The following is a 16,096-nucleotide window of genomic DNA, read 5'->3' as shown; positions in this document are numbered from 1 at the left end:
CTCCGTTCGATTCGATTCGATTTCCGCCCAAAATTTCCCAAATTCCCCTCCGATTCGCCGAAAGCCCAACCGCCTCTCTCTCTCTCTCTCTCTCTCCATTCTCTCTCGCCGCCGCGCCGCGCCGCGCCGCTCGCCGACCGGATCCCATCCATGGCGTCCCCCTCCCTCGCCGCCGCCGCGGCCTCCCCGCTGACGTCCCTCGACCTTGCCACCAGCCCCGCCAGCGCCTCCCGCCCCGCCGCCGCCGCCGCGTCCGCGCTCCGCAAGCGCCCGGTCCTCCTGCTCGACCAGCGCCCCCACCCCTCCACCCCGAATCTCGACTCCTCCGCCGCCGCGGCTGCGGCTGCGGCGGCGGCGGGGGTGGCGCAGGCGCAGCCGCCGCCCCCGCGACGCAAGAAGGCGGGACACACGTCGTCGTCGACGCGGCCGAGGTGGCAGACCGCGCTCAGCGTCGCCGCCAAGAACGCGGTGCTCCTCGCCTTGCTGCTCTACGTCGGCGACCTCGCCTGGCGCGCGGCGCGCCCGGCCCCTCCGCGGCCGGTCGACCAGGCCGCGATGGCCGGGTACGACGCCCGCGTCGCGGACGTCGAGGCGTCCCTCGCCCGCGCCTTCCGGATGCTGCAGGTGCAGCTCGAGGCCGTCGACCGCAAGATCGACGGCGAGGTCGGCGCCGTCCGCGGGGACCTCGCCGCGCTGCTGGAGGAGAAGAGGCTGGAGCTCGAGGGCCAGCTCAAGCGCCTCGACGCCAGGGCCGACGACCTGAGCGACGCGCTCGGCGCGCTCAAGCGGATGGAGTTCCTCAGGAAGGACGAGTTCGACAAGTTCTGGAACGAGGTGAAAGAGAGCCTGGGTTCGGGCCCCGGCACCGAGGTTGACCTCGATCAAGTTCGTGCATTGGCCAGAGAGATCACCATGGGGGAGATTGAGAAGCACGCGGCTGATGGGATTGGTAGGGTAGACTACGCTGTGGCATCGGCTGGGGGGAAAGTCGTCCGCCATTCGGATGCTTATGATGCTGGGAAACGTGGTGGTTTCTTTTCTTCATTGCTTAGTGGAGATACTGCTGCTAGCCCAAAAAAGATCCTTCAGCCAAGCTTTGGAGAGCCCGGGCAGTGCTTTCCGCTGCAGGGGAGCAGCGGGTTTGTGGAGATCAAGCTGCGGAAGGGGATTGTCCCTGATGCAATTACACTTGAACATGTTTCAAAGGTAACTTTCTTGGTGATTCGTTTACGGAATTATATCATATTTGCTTCCTTGCGCCTTGGTTAATTACTTCTCTAGCGCACAATAAAATTCTGTGACTATGTCTGTCTAAAACCAAATCATGTTTGACCTGAAGGGATGACCGATGAGTAGAGGTGTGTCATTTGGTGGGTAGGTCTTATGCATAAGCTTGTAGCATTTTAGTTCATAGTAGTTAGTGGGGGTGACAACAATTTTAAGCAAGACCCTTCTTTAGCAAACCATTATAGAGAATCACTTACTTTTGTATCGCTATTAGCATTATTGAGCTTGTATGTTTTGTCTGCAACTAATTATAATTCTATATGACATTTGTTTGTAGTTACCGAATCATCTTAAGCATTACGTAGTGTACCCACCAAATAGGACTCATATGACAACAATACTGCTGCTTCTATGAATTCTCTCTTTGCTGTATGTTCAGTGGTAATTGGAAAGACACACTTTTAACTTTAACTTCTATGTTGATATGAAGCTGAATGCATTCTGATCCCGCTTGTGTTATATGTCTCTCTTTTTAATGGTCAATGGTAGGCTTCAGTTGCTCATGAACAAGCAATCTTTTTTACTACCTTTTGAATATTATTTTAGAACATAACCTTCCGAATTGTGAGTCGACTTTTTTCTAATTTGGTTGTAAAACATTACAATACATCTGATGATTAAGCAACTGCAAAGAAACTCATATCTTCCCTTGAATTGCTAAGATGGTTGATCACTTCTTGTCATATGCCGGACTTAAACCTATGATGCTGTCTTTTATTTTTCCTGTTTAATATTTTATGGGCATCATTTACTTTAATTTTTTGGTTATCTCAAGTTATAACCTGTAGTTTATTATTGGAAGCCTGATAACTTGATAAGTTATAACCTTGTACCGCCTATTTTTATGTTTGCGTAGAACATGCTCCAATTGAAGTCTCGTTATACAGTTCTGCAGAATGGATTTCTTACTAAATACTTGATTTTGCACACTGAGAGGTTTTCCTGTCACAAAAACTATTCTCAGATATTTACTGATTAACTTCTGTCACATGACATGCAGGATGTAGCATATGATATGTCGACTGCGCCAAAGGACTGCCGGGTTTCTGGGTGGTATCAAGAGGCACATAATGAGGCGTATTCAGGTCATGCTGCAAGCGCAAAGATGTATGTCTTGACTGAATTCACATATGATCTAGACAAGAAGAATGTCCAGACATTCGACATTACAGCACCAGATGTTGGTATCATCAACATGGTCCGACTGGACTTCACTTCAAACCATGGAAGCTCCGCGCTAACCTGCATTTACCGCATCCGGGTCCATGGTCATGAGCCGGTCTCACCAGGAATGTCAGTTTCTCAGTCCTGAGATGGGAAATGCTTTTGTTTCTGTCTCTTGTAAGTGTTTTGGTTTAGGGATCTCCTTGTGCCCTTGCTAGTTTTCAGCGTAGGATGTTATCATGTACACTCTGTAAAGGTAATGATTGTTTTGCTGCAATCGTCTAGCCCAATGACATCTTTTAGATACTAAGAGTTAGACATTATGTTTGTTCCATCAATGGATGGCAATTGTGGTTAGTAAGATTTATTTGCGTATCTGTTGATGGTTGTTTGGGCTTGATCATTTTGAAGGTAAAACAACCAAAGATTTCTTGCAATTCTACCTGGAATTCTTGTCCACTTTCAAATTGGGAACTGCCTGATGCTGGGATTGAGTGAAATCATCCTCAAATGTTCTTGTTAACATGTTCACCGAATCTTTGTCTCACCTCTGAGCTTGGAGGGGAGTGAATCATCTAGTTGGGTGTAGTTAATAGCCGCATTGTTTTCACAGTCCAGTGTTCTCAAATCTGAAATCGAGACCTGAGATCGTAATTTTCATATTCCAATAAATATTAATTACTGTATTTGGTGATGATGTTTGATAATATTTGATTCTATTTTCGCATCTGAGATTTCTTATTTTGATTCCAATTCCAGAAAAATACATATATAAACGAAAACAGTAGACTGTAGGGCAGTAGGAGTAGTTTCCGTCCTTTTTCGAGCTGTTTTCGCCTCTACTTGCAAGGATTTGCAGATGCTGTTGTTTAAGGTGCCGTGGAATGGATTTGCCGACACAAGGGCGATACCATACTTTTACTTGGAACCATTTGAAATATTTGACATCGAAAATCTTCTAAACAAGGCTAATATCTTGTAAGAGAAAATGATGGGTTCTAGTGGTGATTGGAAAACTAGCACTTTCAATCGCATATCTCTTCTCTTCTCTACTACTTAAAAAATACAAAAAATTTACTTCATCCGTCAAAACAAAAAAATAGCAAAAAAATAAAATAAAATAAAAGTCCGACTCCCCTAAGATCCAATTCCCCCTTAAAAACCAAAAAAAAAAGTCCAACTCCCCTGCATAGCTGCCCTCCGGCATGGAAAATAGAGCGATCCATTAGCACGTGATTAATTAAGTATTCCCTCTGTTTCATAATGTAAGTCATTCTAGCATTTCCCACATTCATATTGATGTTAATGAATCTATACATATATATCTATTTAGATTCAATAACATCAACCCTAACATCAAAACATTGTGAAACGGAGGAAGTGTTTGCTAATTTTTTTTTTCAAAATGGATCCATATGATTTTCGTATATAAACTTTTTGCAAAAAAAAAGAAGCGTTTAGTAGTTTAAAAAGCGTGCGCTACTTAAAAAATTGAAAAAGTTTCCTACGTCCGTCAAAACAAAAAAAAGCGAAAAAAATAACAAAAAAAAGTTCGACTAGATCCGATACCCCTTAAAAATGGGAAAAAAAAGTCCGACTCCCCTGCGTTCGTTTCCCTAGGCTGGGCCTCCGGCATGGAAAACGGAGCGATCTATTAGCGTGTGATAAATTAAGTATTTGATAATTTTTTTTTCAAAAATGGATCAATATGATTTTTAAGCAACTTTCGTATATAAACTTTTTGCAAAAAAAAAAACAAATCATTTAGCAATTTAAAAAACGTGAGCGTGAAAAACAAGGGAGAGGGGTCGGGAACAAGCGAAAACGAACGCATCCTAAGTAGATCCGATTCCCCCGTTTAGTAGTTTAAAAAGCATGCACTACTTAAAAAGTTGAAAACGTTTCCTTCGTCCGTCAAAAAAAAAAAATCTCTACTTCTCTACTATTATAAAAATTGAAGATATTTTTGCCGGTACTTTGGTAAGTCATCCGTGTATGAGTCAGTTTTTAAGTTCGATTGCTTTTTGAAATACATATTGTATTTAAGTCGGTTTTTAAGTTTGTTCGCTTTTGGAAACATAGAAAGAGTCGTATAAGAATTCTCTTTTAAAAAAACTCGCATGCTAACTTAAGACGATCGGACTTCTAATTGTAGCTCATGAATTTCTAATAAAATATATATCCAAGTGAATTCCTACAGTGAATTTCACCTTAACTAGACCGTATAACAACAATAAAATTAAAATAGCATTCACCCGTTGCAATGCACGGGTATTTTTTTCTAGTAAATATAAAAATTGAAGATGTTTTTGCCGGTATTTTGGTACGTCATCCGTGTATGAGTCGGTTTTTAAGTTCGTTTGCTTTTGGAAATACATATCCATGTTTAAGTCGGTTTTTAAGATCGTTCACTTTTGGTAATACGGAAGGAATAATATAAGAAATCTGTTTAAAAAAACTCGCATGCTAACTTGAGATAATCGGATTCCTAACTACATCTCATTATTTTCTAAAAAAATATATATCCAAGCGAACTCTTATAGTGAATTTCATCTTAACTAAACCATATAAGATTAAAATAGATTTCACCCGTTGCAACTCACATGCATTTTTCTATAATAAAATAATAAAAAGAAAATCAGAAGCTTTATATTTAAAAAGTAAAAAAAGAGAGAAAAAACTAAGAAAATGGTCAATGAAAAATACACTCCTTTGTTTCTCTCCTTGGGAGAAATTTCAGTATTTACCATCCAATACGATGACCTTTAAGGAGCTGCCACACAATACGCTGGCCTTTCAAAATTTACCACCAGGCACGCGAAATTCTTCATTTGGAGCCACTCCGTCCGCCTGCCCCGCCGTCCATCCGCGCGACTGTCCCCCGAGCTAGGTGGCGTCGTCGCCCAGGCACGGTCGTCGTCACCTCGCATCCCGCCCCCGCCGCCGTCCCCATCCCCAAGCTCGTTCGGCACCGTCGCCACCGCCGTCCCCAACCTCCATCGCCACCATTCCCATCCCCAAGCTCGTTCATCGCTGTTGCCATGCTCGCGCCCCATCGCCGCCGTCCCTGAGCTCGTCTGCCGCTGTCGTCGAGCTCGCATTCCGTTCCGCCGTTGCCGCCATGCCCGAACTCGCGTCCGGTCGCCGCTGTAGTCACCCCCAAGCTCGCGTTCCGCTGCCACCGTCGTCGCCCCAGAGTTCACGTTCCGCTGTCGCCGCCGTCGCCCCCGAGCTTTCCGCTGTCGCCGCCATGCCCAAGCTCTCATCCGATCATTTGCCATCGCCCCTGAGTTCGTGTTCTGCTGTTGAACCGCCATGCCCGCAAACTCCGTCCCCGTCTACCATCTAGACGTCGACAAAACCATGTGCTCCTCCGTCCCTGTCGAAGGTGCAACGTCCCTCGCCGGCAACCGCGGCCGGAGTGAGCTCAGGGATGATGGTCAAGCCTTGTGACGACGGCCGACGAGCTCGGAGACGAAGACAAAGATGGACGACGCGGACAAGCAGACGGAATGGCATGAAATGAAGAATTTCACGTGTCTGGTGGTAGATCTTGAAAGGCCAACGTATTGGGTGGCAATTTTTTAAAGGTCATCGTATTGGATGGTTAATACTGAAATTTCTCTTCCATCGGTCCCCTCCTTTTCCTCTCCGTTTCCAGCTTCCGCAGCGCGCGCTCTTCCGCCGCCGGCGACCTCGCCGGAGCCGCGCGGGTGCTGTGTACGCCCACCCCCTCCCTCCGTCTCCCACCCGCCCTAGCCATCTTCCCTTGCGCGGCGGGCAACCTCGCGCGCGCGCGCGCGCACGGCCAGCAGCGAGCGAGCAGGTTTGGGGGGGAAAGGCGACGCGGCCGCGACCTCGTTCCACCGCGCCGGCCTCCGTCTTGGCTTTGTTCGAATCGAATCGAAGGTATCCGTTCTTCTCTCTCGTAGCCCTCCTCCTCCTCCTCCTCGCCACCTCTTGAGCCGGGCGTGCCGTAGTGGCCGAGGTGGAGATCCAATACGAACTTGATTTCGTTTCCTCCAATTAACCCTTATCCATTTGTAATCCATTTGTTTGAGGATTTCTTTGATGTGTAGTGCGGCGCTCGCAGCAATTTCCTCCAATTAACCGATGTATTGTCATCACCAATGAACAAACACGCTAGGAAATTTGATATACTTTTGGAATGCTTGTGTTGGTTCTTGCACTAGACCTGACCTATGCCATGCGGTATATCTTTATTTTGTTGAAGCTTTGATGCTTTTTGTATCTGAACAAATCTTCCTTCTGCGTCGCAGAGATGGCCGGAAAAGGGAGCTACGTTCCGCCTCAGTACATTCCATTATATGGCCTGGATACTGAGGAGGATCGCGTTTCTGCGGAGGAGAACGATGCCGCGCGCCACAAGTTAACCCGGGATCCTACACAATGGTCTTCAGGCATCTGTGCTTGTTTTGATGATCCACAGAGCTGTATGCTACTCTCTGACCTGTGACTCCTTGATTTCAGAAGGAAAGATAAAAGGTGCTATTTGGTTGCATGTTAGGATATGGATAAGAAAATAAGCATTGAACATAGTTTCCTAGTTAGTGTTATCGCTATGTTATTATTGGGTTTATCATTCCACGAAGCATATCATGTGTGAAGCACTGAAGCCGTGAAGGATAAGTTGGTTGGGTATGACATCCAATATTTTGTACTGTCAATTTGCCAAACTGGTATTTATGCCAATGGAGGCCTGAAATGCAAAGTAGCCAACCACCTAATAGTTCTGCTTCATTATACTTAAGTCTTGAGTGGCCATTACAGTATTGGTTTAATTTTTAGCACATTCAGGGATATTGCAAGAAGTATAATTAATCCAATAAGCAAGTTTTATCAGCATTCTGATTTCTGAAAAGGTCCCTTCACTTTGAAGAAAACAGAACTATATTCTTATAGCCTCAAATTTCCTGATGATTTTTGTAGGTTTTATTGGTGCAACTTGTCCTTGCTTCCTTTTTGGAAGGAATGCACAATTCTTGGGATCTGGAACTCTTGCTGGATCATGCACTACACATTGCATGCTTTGGGGCCTTCTCACAAGTCTCTGCTGTGTGTTTACTGGGGGCCTTGTATTGGCAGTTCCAGGATCTGCTGTTGCTTGTTATGCTTGTGGATATCGACAAGCACTAAGAGCAAAATACAATCTTCCGGTACGAGCTTGAAACTTACTCTTTTCTGGTCTTTGACATTTCTCGGATGTTACTGGTTACATGTTTTAGATTTAGTAGTCAATAGAGGCAGTTTTTTCACGACATATTGATATAAATGGATGATATTTCCTTACTGCACAATTTAATCAATAGTGGGATTTATGGTGAAAATTCTTCATAGTTGAACTTTAGTTGAAACTGAAATCTACCTTACATATATGTAAGGACTGCATATAAGGCAATCCTTCCACTGTTGCTATTAGTCTAGCAATTTGAGCTCTGCCATGGTGTCTTGCCTACCAAAGTATGTTTCTTTTGCAAGCAGTACAGTAGTAAGTGAATAGAATCTTTAACTGTCAATTGAAACATGCATTTGGTTGCTGGTTTCAGTGTCTTGTGTGTAATTTGATTCAGCTACAAAGGTCATGACCAAATTGTTAATCTCAATAGGAGCCAATCTAGGCTTCCACATGACTATGATTTTTTGATGTGTTGTCGATGCATTGTTCATAAATCTACAGTAAAACATAGTAAATTTATATTTTAGTTGCATGTATCTGGAACTGGATGCTTTGAAAGCTTACAAGAGCAAGAGCTGGGATAAAGGGATCTGTATGCAACTGGCTAAATTTGATAGGATACTGGAGTACATCACTAGGGCTGTATGGTTGTTGAGTCATGGCAAATCTAGTTTACTGATTCTAACATGTTCATTTCAAATATATTTTCTTTTGCAGGAAGCACCATGTGGCGATTTAACAACGCACTTATTCTGTCACCTGTGTGCTATATGTCAAGAGTACAGGGAGATCCGCGAGAGGACAGACAGCGGCTCCTCCGCTCCGACCGTCACGCCACCTGCAATACAGACAATGGATGAGCCTTGAATGGAAATATGAAATATAGATGAACGCCTCTCTATCTGAATTCTGACGAATCTTTGGTTGTTGCTGCTTGCGAGTGTTTGTTATATCTTCTTTGATTGTGCTTCCACGGGTACTACTACGAGGCTGGTTCCGTAGAGTTGTTGTAAAGATGATTTTTCGACAAATGAGCAAATCACAGTTTGCAGGTGTAGCTGTGTCATTGAACTGTAGCACGATTGTTACATGTAACATTTATCTTTTCACATATTGGAATATGATGGCAAAGGTAAAGAACACACTTGTTGTCCATTGCCTCAGTTTCTTTCTCATATTCTGAGGCTTGTAATGTCTTAATATAATGATCCGTAGTCTCCTAATGGCTAATGTTAAACCAACCTGAGGCCGCTGTGGAACAAAAGTTCATATTGTCTTCCGTTTTGAATTATTTCCTTAGTGTGAAATCCATTCGTCCAACAAGGGCTAAAAACGGAATTGTACAGATCATTTGAACCATCTATCGAATTTACCAAATCACTGATTACAAACAAATAGTACAAAGTTTGCATGAGAGTTACAAACTGAAATTATTTCGGCAAATACAGATTCACAAATCACAACTGGGCAAATAATTTTGTTCCTAAATCCCTTATTTATTCAGCAAGAGGATTGACCACATGCCCAAGAAACAGTACGGCGCCGGTGAGCTCCTCGACGACGGCGAACAAGAACGGCCGGTCGGCGACGAAGTCCACCGGCGGCAGTGAGCTCCCCTTTTGCATCATAACCACGGCGGTGGAGGCGGCGGCCACGGTGTCGAGCTCGTCCACCTCGATGGTGGCCTGATGATACACTTGGGCGATGAAGAGACCGTCCCCGCCGGTCACCATGCCGGAGAAGTCGCCGCCGGCGAAAGCTCGGGTCACGCCCAGCTTCCGCATGTCGGACTTCGCCTCGAACTTGAACGAGAACTTGAACTTGGGGACCATGAGCCGCCTCACCGGAGCCTCCGCCGCCGGCGTGTGCTTCTTGATGAACTCCGGCGTGGTCACGGCCATATCGTAGAGATCGGCAAGCTTGAGCGCGCCGTCGCCGTCGGGGAGGAGCAGGAGCATGTAGAATGCGGCTCGGGGCACGCCGTCGCCACCGCCGCCGCCGCCGCCGCCGACGTTCTTGTAGGGGAGCTTGAGCGCCGTGAAGCCGGGGAAGGCGGCGACGTGGCGCTCGAAGGGGATCTCCGTCGTCATGAACGGCGCGCGCACGGCGCCGCCGTCGAGGAGGTGGAACGGCGCGTGGAAGGTCGCCGACGGGTGGAACGGCAGCGACCACGTCCCCTTGAAGTGGACCGCGTTGGCGAGGACGACCACCGTGGAGGAGTCGACGGAGTTGGGAGGGAGGACGTCGCGGATGAGCCCCTCCGTCGCGTCGGACACGAAGGCGTTGACTCGCTCCCGCGCCTGCTCGGGCTGGGTGGCGAAGTCGGCGGGCTCGGCGACGGCGGCGTAGCGCGACGCGGCGGCGTCCGCGAACTCCGGCGTGAGCGCGCGGCCGCGGTCCACCCACACGCCGCAGGCGAAGGACGTGTTCGGCAGGTGGCGGAGCCTCGCGACGAGCCGCGTCGTCGGCGAGCGGTGGAGCTCGGCGAGCGACGGCGAGCCGAGGAAGCCCAGGAGCTCGCGCTGCGTCTCGCCCCGCGCGCCGTCGGCCACCAGCGCGAGCGCCGCGTGTAAGGACAGCGGCGAGACGATGAAGTTGCGCCCCTGGCCGCCGCCTGCCGCCGCCGCCCTGCGGCCGACCTCCCTCGCGAGCGGCAGGCACGACACCTTCGCCTCCTCCGCCATCGCAGGAGGAGCCATGACGTCGCTCCGCACACCACCATCGCCTCCCGTCGCTCGACCAGAGAACGGCTCACCGGCGGCGAGCGCCGCCATGGGCACGCGGTCCCAGGAGGAGAAAGGACGAGGAGGAGGCGGTGGCGCAAACTCTGGCGCGTCGTGGCGCTGCACCACATGCTCGTCCCGGTTCGCCCATGGGTGCGGCGCCGCGAACGCGAGCCCGAGCCAAGGCCGGCCGCCGGAACGGAAGCTCAGGACCTGACCGGCGCCCTGCTCGCCGCTGCCGACGAGGAGGCTCGCCGCGCCTGCGCGTGCGGCTCCGGCCTCCGCGCCACGGTAAGGGTGGTGGCGCCGGTCGTGGCCGTCCCGGCGGTGAGCTGCGGCGTCGTGGCCCATGAGAAGGCGGCGATGGAAGTGAAACAAGCTTTTAAGGGAAACTGTTTTGAACACTTGGTTGGACGTCCACTCGTTTCTTGTATATCATCTAAATGGTTATGAAAAATTTGCAAAAAAAACTAATATGATAGGTTAATATGTAATATATCACTTCACAAATATGCAAATTCAAATTCGACTTCTACAAATTATAACAAAAATAATAAATTTGACTGTGAATATACGTACACTAGTTAGAGTTTTATTTGTTATTTTTGTTACAACATGTAGAAATCGAATTTGAACTTGTATATTTGCGAAGTGATATATTACATATTAATCTATCTTATATTTTTTTAAAAAATTTATACTCATTTAGTTGATATGCAAAAAACAGGTGGAGGTCCACCGAGATATTAGAATCCTTGCAAGCTAAGCTAGTGGAAGAAGAAGGGCAGTGGTTTCGTGAGCTAGTGAACAAAGCTTGGCTCTCAAGTCAACGACCAGGTCACGCTTTGACTCGGAGAGAGTTGACTACAAGTTGACTAGCTACGCGCAGTTGCTTGGAATCGCGACTACAAGATTCATCTACAGGTAGCACATGAGCTATAAAAGTGATACTCGAGCTACAAAGGCTTAAATTTTGATTTCCACAACATTACACGTCCATCTGTTAAAAAAAATAATTTAGAAGGAGATGTGATCCCTTCTAATACAACGAATATGGACCAATGAATGTTCAGACATCTCCTTTTAAGTTGGCACTTTTTGAGACGGAGGGAATAGGTGAATACATTTTTAATGACAACCTGTGAAGTAGAAGCTCACCGTTAACTTTTGTTTCTTTTGGTCCCTCTATACTCATAAAAGAAAGTTGTTTAGGACAATGTTTAAGTCAAACATTGGAAATATAAATCATGAATAACTCTTAAGTTGTTGAGTTTAAAAATATAAAAATTATATGAATAGATTTGTCTTGAAAAATACTTTCATAAAAGTATACATATATCACTTTTTAATAAATATTTTTATAGAAACAAGAAGTTAAAGTTGTGTTTTGAAGACCGTATTGCTGTCCTAAACGACTTTCTTTATGTGTACGGAGGGAGTACTTCACGAGACTCGAATGATTGACAACGTCTATAGCAATTAATCGGAGTACTGATAGTTAATTAACTATGTACACTTTTCATCCTATAATATAAAGCATAATTAAAGTTGACAATCTTTAAAACTAATTTCTAATTAAGCTTTGCTGCAATGAAGTTATAACCATCTAAAAGTACATTCAATTGCCAATCCAATAATATCATTTTCAACAAATAAAATTGATAGCTCATGTGCTTTCTGTAAATAAAATACGTATTTTTAACTAACAATACGTATTTTCAACTAATTATTGGTTAAATGTTTTTAAAAGTTAATTATTAAAACACGTGCATATATTACGTTATGGGATAGAGTGAGTAGTAATTTAGCGTTCGTATTGGTATCAATGTATTTAATAATTTGCTCTACAACAAAAACTTAACAACATATCTGTGTTAAATGAAGTGGTTTGTCCCCAACACGGATATCTGCATGGATCATGAAGAGAGAAGGTACACCTGAACAATAACGTAGGATCTCAAGTCATCAAGTGATGGAACCTTGAAAATGCAGCGAAATCAACAGAAGATTAACAGTACACCGTGCTAAAAGAAAACAAATTCTTCAAGTCGAACTGTTAGAACCCGAATGTAGCTGGCACCAAAAGTTACAGAATTACGGCAGAGGCTTCGATAAACATAAATAATAATTTGGGTGGGGGTCTGTATAGGGTTGACACAACAGTAGCAGGAGACTAGAACACAACCGTGTCGAGCATGGTTCCTAGGGTCTGAACTATGTTTGACGACATCAAATTTGAGACATGCTCTTCCAAGTGCTTCTTGGCATCCTGCCGTCCCACATTGGCAATCGCTAGTTTCTCAGGTGGCAGCTCATCCTCCTCCTGCACTGCCTTGTTATATTTGATGGCTAGGTTCAGCATTTCCTGCACGTGAAAACACACATATAAGTACTAGTAGTAGCTAACTAGTACGAAACTTTGCAACATGAATTAAAGGGTTGTTCTGAAGGATCATCTATGGTACGGTTGAAAGTAGAATGCCACGCACCTGAACAGTCTGCTCATTGGTTTTCGAATGAGTGTCAAAACTCTTCAAAATCAATCCGTCGGTCCATTTCTTTTTGTGTAAGTTAAGCAACATTTTCTCCTCCAGTTCATTTTTGCGGTAATTGATTGCAATGGAGTAGTAGTGTCTGTTCAGCCCGTGAATAAGAGCCTTACAACACAAAGAAGTTTGAATCAAATATAGATAATTGATAGAGCAAAAGTTCATTGGTAGCAGTATTATTAATAGTGAGAACTTTACCTGGATAGATGGTTTGTTTAGATGCCCAACATTTGATGTTGTCTGTCGCGGTTCCTGGCCAAGCATCATGGTCTGAGGATTAATGAGACGAAATGCATCAATGACCACCTTCCCCTTGACACTCTGGATTGGGTCTATCACAACTGCAACAGCCCTGGGATTTAAAGCTTCAAAACTCTGCACAATTCCATTTAAGCTGTTAGACATACTCACTTTCAATACGCATGTTTACATAGAAAAATAAGTGTCAACATATTTTGCAACAAATTAAGCTTTAACCCTTCGAAGAATTTACAAATCACCACCTAGTATTCTTAAATTTGTATATTTTATGATCCCTGCCCCAGATTAGACATAAGATTCATACTGTTCACCAAATATGCATCAGCTCCAACAAGCTAGTGATTAGTGAACAGAAGCTCGAGGTAGATATGAAACATGGTCAGTCAATTTCAAGAGTATGGACCATCCTTGCAGACCAACTACCACCGATATAAGCATATAACTACTTGATGACAATGGGATAAGCAGAAGAAACATAAGATAACATAAAAGATACCAAATGTATGCCACCTTTTACTCTCTTTACCCATTTCAATTGATCAAATTATTTCTTGATATTTGATTAACTGACATGCTGCATGCAGTGCCACATGTTTGGACACATCAATTGTTTCCATTTGTCAAATGTGAAACAATTGCTCCTTTTAACAAAACTTATAAAAAGGTAGAATAAGCATATGCACCTGCTGAGTGTTGATATCAACACCTGAAAGCCAACATCCAAATCCAGGATGGGAGTGATACCAGCCCACCACCATTTCTGGTCTGTAAAGATAACACAAGTGGCCACAAAATCACGTTAAACAGCCTAAAAACAACGGTGTAAATAAAAGTAAATAATTCTAGATCATCAGACTGAGAGTGTTGATAAAAGAAACAGATATAAGACCATGGCCAGTATTACTGTACAAACAATTTTCTAGCACTTGGGAGTAACATATCCTAGAAATGCATCGACAAAACTGAGAAGAAGTTCATTTAGAAAGCGTCTTCCTTCTTAAGCAATTTCTAAAATATTCCCCTAGCATAACAAACAAGTAGGCCCAGTAACCAAAATCCTATTTACAACACGCATTAGAACATAAGATGTATATAAGGTGTTCACAGCTGCTAGGTACTTCTGTCCCCAACTTACTTGTTTGCTAGGTACTCCATACAAAATATCAGCCGTAGAACTATGATGCACAGACATCGATGTGGTGTTAACAATGATAAGGATGTGAACCAATGTACCAATTCAACAACGATAAGGATGACATTGCTACCAATGCATTATATAATACAACTGGTAGGCCTAGCTGTTACTGAACAGCGAGTTAGTGGTATGTGTTCAAATAGATACAAAGATCTATCTCCAACATCAACTCAATCACTATATATTATCAAACTTTACACAAAGCATTCATTTTTTTTCTTTGGGGGAACCTTGTCAACTATCCAAAGGATTTGCTTAGAACATCTCAAGGAAGTAAAAATACTGTAATCCTTCAGAAGAATTGCATTGGGACCTTATTCTCTTCACATGAATGTTTGGATGCATCAAAGAGCAAGAAACACAACTGATTCTAGAGCTTTTACCAACATTGACTTATACTTTGGCTTCCAAATTCAAGCATGCAGTCTACAAACTGACTTGTGATGACAGCACAAAGCCCACAAAAAAATGCAGAAAACAGCAATTTGGTTGTTATCATGAAACAAGTACACAATAAAAGAAAAATGTGCTCACACAGACTAATGTTACTCTACTGCCTAGAGGGTTTTTCAGCTGTGATGCCTAAATGAGTTGCCCCAAACTGCTCTATGACTATGAACAGTAGATATTTCCAAAGTCAGTTGAGCCAAGTGTTGTAATGGAGCCAATTCTGGTTGTGTGCCCGCTGAAAAGGCCGGAGATGTAATCCATTCCCATTATCTAAAAAATAAAAGGACCGTTTACAAAATTAACGCATGTATACACAAAACCATCTACACCAATCTGAAGGAGAAAATAGTAGTAGTTGTTATGTATCAAGATCAGCTCATCTAAGGTGCCCTGAAAGAGGGGGCGCGGGGGGGGGGGGGGGGGGGGGGGGCAAATCCTGCGCAGATTAATCAAGCAAAGCGCACCAAATCTGAACAAGGGAGAGAGATAGAAAGGGAACCAACAGATCCGCCGTTTTTTTTCTCTAGATCGGCGGCGGGGGCAAGAGGGGATTACCTCCCGGTCTGCTTGAGCATGTCGAGCATGTTGGTCTGGAAGACGTGGTCGACGGCCTCGACGCTGACGCCCGTCCCGCTCTGCGGCATGGCGAAGACGTCGACCACCCTGACGGTGTAGTCGTCGACGAACTCCCCGAGCATCAGCCCCATCACCTCCATCGGCACGCCGGCCCGCCCTGCGCGCGCCGCAAAACCAAAATCAACGGAAACCCTAATATCCCCCATCATTGAGGAGGAGGAGAGGGGGACTGACCGTGCTTGAGCATCTTGAGGAGGGCGAGGGAGGAGATGTAGACCTGCTCGGAGGAGTCGAGCAGCGGCGAGTCCGTCGGCGGCTGCCCCATCCCCGACGCCCCGAAGATCCGCTGCAGCCGCTCCATGGCCGCCGCTCGCTCGCTTCGTTCGCCGCGCGGAGGAGAGGAAGAGGGGAGAGAGACGGAGGAGGAAGGAGGCTGCGACTGCGAGTCGTCTCGTCCGCCGCTTCGGTGTGAAGACGGCCGCGGTTTCTTTCTTTCTTCCAGCGCACGGCTTCTCGTGGGCCTTAGCGTTTGGGCTCGGGGCTTATTATTCTTGTGGGCCCCATGGTACTCGGCCTCGGTCATCTGAATCTGGGCCATTTTCCTCCAACCAAGCCCTTCTTCGTGTCGAAAGGGGAAAAATAAATAAAATTTCACTCTTTTTTTTTTTTGAGGAATCACTTAATCCTTGACTCT

The 16,096-nt window shown here is 45.4% G+C and overlaps 4 protein-coding genes across 5 annotated transcripts; 2 read left to right on the top strand and 2 right to left on the bottom strand.

The window, feature by feature from the left end:
* Positions 1-3,147, top strand: LOC127764302 (SUN domain-containing protein 1-like). Its single transcript, XM_052289164.1, has 2 exons — positions 1-1,206; positions 2,288-3,147. The coding sequence occupies exons 1-2, from the start codon at positions 151-153 to the stop codon at positions 2,597-2,599; spliced, it is 1,368 nt and encodes a 455-aa protein (XP_052145124.1). The 5' UTR covers positions 1-150; the 3' UTR covers positions 2,600-3,147.
* A 2,928-nt stretch (positions 3,148-6,075) lies between these two features.
* Positions 6,076-8,869, top strand: LOC127764931 (cell number regulator 5). Of its 2 annotated transcripts, XM_052289758.1 has the most exons (4): positions 6,076-6,360; positions 6,732-6,905; positions 7,402-7,628; positions 8,366-8,869. In XM_052289758.1, the coding sequence occupies exons 2-4, from the start codon at positions 6,734-6,736 to the stop codon at positions 8,513-8,515; spliced, it is 549 nt and encodes a 182-aa protein (XP_052145718.1). In that variant the 5' UTR covers positions 6,076-6,360; positions 6,732-6,733; the 3' UTR covers positions 8,516-8,869. The 2 variants fall into 2 exon arrangements, with proteins under 2 accessions (XP_052145718.1, XP_052145789.1); XM_052289829.1 differs by lacking the exon at positions 6,076-6,360 and having other exon boundaries at positions 6,749-6,957.
* Positions 8,870-8,929: 60 nt separating this feature from the next.
* On the bottom strand, positions 8,930-10,722 carry LOC127764795 (putative serpin-Z12). The gene has a single exon (XM_052289748.1). It carries the CDS (start codon positions 10,720-10,722, stop codon positions 9,145-9,147), a length of 1,578 nt encoding a protein of 525 aa, XP_052145708.1. The 3' UTR covers positions 8,930-9,144.
* Positions 10,723-12,396: 1,674 nt separating this feature from the next.
* On the bottom strand, positions 12,397-15,874 carry LOC127760367 (26S proteasome non-ATPase regulatory subunit 14 homolog). Its single transcript, XM_052284607.1, has 6 exons — positions 15,637-15,874; positions 15,382-15,559; positions 13,865-13,946; positions 13,119-13,295; positions 12,861-13,028; positions 12,397-12,736 (listed from the first exon to the last, which is right to left on the bottom strand). Exons 1-6 carry the CDS (start codon positions 15,761-15,763, stop codon positions 12,545-12,547), a joined length of 924 nt encoding a protein of 307 aa, XP_052140567.1. The 5' UTR covers positions 15,764-15,874; the 3' UTR covers positions 12,397-12,544.
* Between the last annotated feature and the right edge of the window lie 222 nt (positions 15,875-16,096).

The sequence above is a fragment of the Oryza glaberrima genome, chromosome 1, assembly GCF_000147395.1.
Source record: "Oryza glaberrima chromosome 1, OglaRS2, whole genome shotgun sequence".
NCBI lineage: Eukaryota > Viridiplantae > Streptophyta > Magnoliopsida > Poales > Poaceae > Oryza > Oryza glaberrima.
The sequence above is the reverse complement of the archived record's forward strand: the minus strand, read 5'-3'. Positions and strand labels throughout refer to the sequence as shown.